The 6,000-nt window shown below is 37.0% G+C and overlaps 1 protein-coding gene across 2 annotated transcripts in view; it reads right to left on the bottom strand.

Moving 5' to 3' along the window:
• Positions 1 to 3,807: 3,807 nt before the first annotated feature.
• The window catches only part of LOC113234707 (furin-like protease 1), a 600,106-nt gene continuing 597,913 nt past the window's right edge, over positions 3,808 to 6,000 (bottom strand). For both annotated transcript variants that reach the window (XM_026470151.1, XM_026470150.1), the window contains exon 15: positions 3,808 to 5,496. In XM_026470151.1, coding sequence (XP_026325936.1) covers positions 4,856 to 5,496 — 641 coding nt within the window. In that variant the 3' untranslated portion in view covers positions 3,808 to 4,855. The remainder of the gene's footprint in view (positions 5,497 to 6,000) is intronic.

The raw sequence follows: 6,000 nt of genomic DNA, 5'->3' as shown, positions 1-6,000 counted from the left end.
ACAAAAGTCTTTAACAAAAAACACATAGGAGAATTTCGGCGACGTATTGTTGTCGGTTCGTGCCCCATCGGGTCGAAAACTTTTTCTATGTGTTCGACCTCTGTATAAACAATCATAATTATTATTTAAAAAAAAACAAGTAGACATTTCTTGTCAATTTGTAATTAGATTTTTTGAGAAACCAACAATTTGTTATTTATATTCACTTTAGAGATAAAATTAAAATCGATACTTCTTTAAATTATGTGCAGGTATTGGCTTCAATAAACGTATTAAGTATACTAAAAAGTTTTGTAATTTTTAGTGTAACCTCACCAATAAACGGCGCAATTTGGTGAGATATTGTATTATTTTATTTAACTCCATAAAGCTAAATAAAATTTAAGAAGGCAAAATATACTTCGTAAAAGAGGCTCAACTGTTAAAACGGGTAGCAGAAGAGCTCCTTGTGACAGACTTCGTTCAGAGAAGTACTGCCACCTTACCTATTTCTGCCGTTTTAACATTGACTTACAAATAAATGTACGACGGGTCTAATACAAAAACCACGAAAAAAATATCCCAAGTCAACCTATTTAAACGTACTGACATGTAAAGGAATATGAAAAAGCTAAAACGTTCAATTTAAATTATAATGTCATCGCAGTACTGTCTAATTTTGCTTGCTTCGCTGTCAGTCGAACAAACGAAGACTAAAGCGTGAATGACGCTCTGTATACGATTTTAACGCCCTATAAGTTCGGACACATTTAGCGCGGACCCGACGTCCATATAGTTGTAAGTCTATGCGTTTTAAGGTTAAAGATGCTGGGGAAATTACAGGCACATGGGACTTGTCTACTTATGTCTTAGGGTGACGGAAAAAGTGCCCCTCAGATGTTTGCGATTTAAAGCTCTCTGCTATGGCCAGATGTGTCGCTTAGCACCTAGCACACGATTTATTTGTCCCGTCATTTGATATATATTAATAAGGGGACACGTTAACTTCAGTTCTTTCCCGTTCTGACAGATATATAAAACTAATTTAGAAAAGTGTGCCACTAGCACTTACCTTAAATCTTTTGAAACCTGCGATTGGTGATGCCTATATCAATCATTTTAGTGGCAGTAGAATTACTAGTGCAAGAATTCGTCCAGGAAATGCGGCCTGACCAATTTTTGCCGCCAAGCTGGAACGTTAGCATTGTTGTGTTACTGTTTTGAAGGTTACAGGTGCTGGTGAAATTACAGGGTCTTGTCAACTTATGTCTCTGGGTGACGGGCGCAGTGGCCCTCAAACCCTTATGATTTAAAATTCTGAGTGGCACTACAACCATTATGGACAGACGTGTCGCTTACCACCAACCACGCACGCTTAGTCGTTCTGTCACTTGATATCTTGAAAAAAAATTATTTTGGATTTTCCTAACTCGTTGCCCGGTTTTGATTTTGGCTCTCACTTCCACGGATTGGCTGGAAGCGTCTCTTTGAGAGATAACTCAATAAGCTCACCGTTTGTATAATTAATATTTTTTTTGTATTTGTTTGTTGCAACAATAAACGCATGGTTAAATGCGTTTTGTATCGGGCTCAAGCCGATGCTAACAGATGTGGAGATTTCCTTATTAAAATATTGTGTAGTAAAAGACAAAAGAAAAACTCAAAAGAAAATAGGAACTCATATATTTACATACACATTATTATGTAACCGATATTTACATAACTAGCTCAGTAACCTAAAAACAAAATGGCAACTTGAGCAAAATCTTAAGTATAATATTTATTATGTTTCGCTTGTTGGCATACCTTTTTTGACTACAAATCATTTTGAGAACTATTTAGTGAATTGTACTTAAAATATATTTATTAACTAACGGATAACTCACGTAACGACCGTCGAGTCACAGCCGCGGAATCTCATGATTAGTGACCACGGACTTCTTCGAAACACATCGAGTAATAACCTAACCTCCGGTTAAAAAAACCGACCTCAAAAGTCATTCATCCCCTAGTTAGGAATATTTTCTTCAAATTGAAATGGGACCACTTCTGAGGTACCCTCTTTCTAACAAAAAATAATCATCAATATAGGTTCACAAATGGCAGAGTTATCGCGTAACATACATACTCGTACAAAAAAAACAGACGAATTGAGAACCTCCTCCTTTTTTTGAAGTTAAACGGTTAAAAATTAGAACTTTTCGATTAAAGTAGTGTAGAGACGGGTAAGGCGCTTTGTTAACGCCGGGTTTTAATCGGGTTAAATCCCATTAATAACCGAAATCGAGGGCAAAAACTATTTACAACGAAATATTTACAAATCGATCTTTATTCAAATGGACCCAGTGGGACTTGAATCCAGAACCATGCTGCACCGTAGCATTGCTCTTACCAACTGAGCCACAAGTTACCGAGCTGTTGAAATTTTCTTACGTGTTTTTTGCTATAGATTGGCATTCGTCAAAAATTTGAATTTGAAATTAATCTATACAAAAACTCGTTATCGTATACACTTGAATCGATTTTCGTAATAATCGAATCAAGGGGTATTGTGTGGAGTTGCCCTATTTTCATCTAAAAAAGGTTCTTTTTTATCAAAATTTGTAGTAACTATGGAATCGAAACTATTAAACAACGTTTCGGACCCTTTACAGGTCCCATGGTCACGGTTGACTGAGGCGGTGAAGCCATCAACCAGTTATGTAACCAGTAATACGCGATTTAAATCCGGAAAAATAGTTTCAATATCCTGTGTGTAACAATTGCGAAAATCTAAGAACTCGATAAGTATGGAATCATACGAAATTCCGTATTTGCCGTTCTTGGGCAGAAATGAGTTAAAACCCAGTGGTTTGATTAAAAACCTGGTTAAAACCCAGGTGGGTCGATTCGATTTTAACCCAATGGCCTTCTCTGAACATGTGAGTTATCTGTTAGTTTTGTTATTATTCACGGTAGTTTTCTATTTAAAATATATTTAGTTCAACACTGCCGTTTAACAGTAGGTTTAAGAGTTTACTCCAAGTTCTAATTAGTTTATAATGTCGTAGTTAAGTTACAACTTACTAACAAGTTTTGCAAAATGTTGTAGTCGGAATGAAATCTTGTCCAACACAGCTCAAATAAACGTAAGAAACAGAAATATAAGCAAAACCTATTTAAAAGATTAATAAGAAAGACGTCTTCCTGGAAAAGTTAAGACAAGCGTCTTTAATAAACACCTAAATGAATGTACGAGAAATGATGGCGGGAATTTACACGGATTACGTCTAGGCAATTTTCGAAATAAGCACCTATATTATACGTGGCGATAGTATAAATTGCAACTTCCTCCCTGCATTAAGGTGACCCCCGTATAGAGAGCTGTGCCTACGAAGCTATAGGGTGAGGCGGTGCGAGATGCTATTTATTATTATCCCTATATTAAAGAGGGTCTTTCCCATTATTCTAAATTGAAGATAAAACTGCTTTTTTGTCGGACGTCGGCCACAGCCACACGGGTATAAAAAGGAAGAACTTACAGTTACACTAGAAGACAATTTTGTCTTTACTCAACACAGGACAATTTAAATTTCGAACCGCTGTAGCTGTACTGTCAGTTTTTTTTTTCAAATATAACTGCATTGACAAGTTGCTATTGGCCTCTGCATTTTTTGCATTTATGCATTGACTTACAATTATATGGACGTCGGGTCCGCGCTAAAAAGTGTCCGCACTTGTAAGGCGCTAAAATCGTATACAGAGCGCCAAACTCCGCTTTAGTCTTCATTTGTTCGACTGACAGCGCGATACTGCGATGACATTACAATTTAAATTTCGAATAGGTTGACTTGGGACATTTTTTTCGTGGTTTTTGTATTAGACCCGTCGTCCATTTATTTGTAAGTCAATGCATTTATGACACATTTTTTATTATGTTGAGGTGTCAAACTCCTGTCAGTTTCTTTATCTTCGCTTTTCGCGGTTAGCGTTACAGCCACTTACAAGGTTTTTGACTTATTTTGTATAGTAGACGTAAAAATGACCATTTGAATTCTAAGACTTGTCACGTTTATATTAAAAGGCTTTCAAAAATCGCTAACAGGAGAGCGAAAAAGACTATAGAAAGATAATAAAGTAAAGAAATGGTTGCCAAAAGTCACAAGAGCTTAACTCTTTGGGTTTCGTTAATTTATACAAAATTGCCACCAACAAAGTGCATACAGAGACCGAAAAATGATCAGGGTATATTTACATAAAATTAAAGTTAGACGAGTAAATAATACCTCCCTTTGGTATCCCGGAAAAGTGTGGAATTACATGTATTTGCCAAGTTTTATTGAAATCTGATCAATCGGAAATTGGGTGAAATCCATGAAAGCCAATAAACCTGAGTCATCTCGTAATTTACCACTCGTAGGGGTAGGATATTTACTTCAAATTTCAATGTTACCACTACTGATTCCCCTCCATTCCAAGAAAAAAGGATCGTCGAAATCGGTTCACAAATGTCAGAGTACACAAAAAAAATGTAGTCGAATTGAAACCCTCCTTTTTTGAAGTCTGTTAAAAATACAATACCACTTCTTACTTGAGGTCAATATTATTTAAGTCTATTCCGATATCTGTTTGCATCACTATGTTGGTGGCTCTAAGAATATTTATTGTACTCATCAAACGATATACATTCGTTGATATTCTTACAAATTATCATTTACAGTCGTCTCCATAAAAAGACCATTACGAAATTTTAAAAGTTTCCCTCAGACGTAACGCTAAAAAATTGTGACGATTCAATAATATCACAACACGAGCCCTGCATTCGTTCAAGTATCTAATCACTAACATTGTATTGATCGTTGAGTTCGTAATACTCCCTACGGAACTTCACCAAGTGCTATAAATTCAAATCGTCTTCAGATTCACTTTCGCTGGAGTCCTTCAAAGCTTTGTTGATCTCGTCTTCAATTTCAAAAGCACTCTCTGTCTTTTCATCACTAGCCAATTTATTATACGCCACGTTAATATTGGAGCTGTAATAGCTAAAACCACACCTTCTCAGAAGGAAAGCGACAAAAATATACAAAACAATGAAACCGATTATAAACAAGACAATGGACAGGCCGATGTTAACTTTGTAATGCCAATTAGCATTGTTTATGTGGGGTAGTAATGTTTTAGGGTAGCAGTAGACTTTTGTTTCGATGCCAGTGTCATTGTAAAGTTCTGCGTCGTCGAGGCAGGAGACGCATTGACTGTTGTGGGGACCTGAGCACGTGGCACACGTGTAGTGACATGGAAGACAAATGAGAGGGGCTTTAACTTGAGTGTTTCCCTCGGGTTCCATGTCCAAAGCTTCTGTAGCTGTCGGCCTACCACCTTGCCGCTTCATTACAAGAGGGGCAGGAGTGGTTCCTTCTAAAATGGTAAAATTACGACGTCTTGAGCTGCGCTCGGTGAGCACCTCACTGGCGTAGGTTCCGTCCGGACACCGTCTGTAGCATCGACCGGCGTACAAGTGCAAACCCTTCGCGCATTCTAGTGAAAGAAAGAGAACAAAGACATTTAATTACATAAGTATAAGAGAGCCAGATAGAGCCTCCACCACCCAGCACCTTCTTCCATGCAGTTGCGGTCTCGCCAGCAGCCCACGATGCAGCAGCCATCCGATGACGCGATATCAGTACGCAAGAGGATGATAATAGTTCAGGAAATACGAGGACAGGTAAATAGAATCTTGTCGCTGATCTCGTTAATTTTGTTTTTCAAACCAAACAAAACTTTATGTTATGAATATGAAGAGAATAAAGAGAAAAAATATGTTAACGCAGCGCTACTGTCATTTATGTAACGATTTAATAACCTAATGTCAACGAGCAAAAACAAAAACTAGTATCATAACGCAAGAAAGTGTGCACAAAACATAAAACGACATGCACAAGAAACAAAATTATTGAAATCAGACGTGAATGAGAACTAAAAACAAGACAGAAAGAGAAGAAATGAAAGAAATAGTGAATGAAGGAAATAAAAAGATCAATA

The sequence above is a fragment of the Hyposmocoma kahamanoa genome, unplaced genomic scaffold (assembly GCF_003589595.1).
Source record: "Hyposmocoma kahamanoa isolate Upper Pololo Valley unplaced genomic scaffold, ASM358959v1 86, whole genome shotgun sequence".
In the NCBI taxonomy this organism is placed as follows: Eukaryota; Metazoa; Arthropoda; class Insecta; order Lepidoptera; family Cosmopterigidae; genus Hyposmocoma; species Hyposmocoma kahamanoa.
Note: the sequence above shows the minus strand (reverse complement) of the source record. Positions and strands in the feature narration are given on the sequence as shown.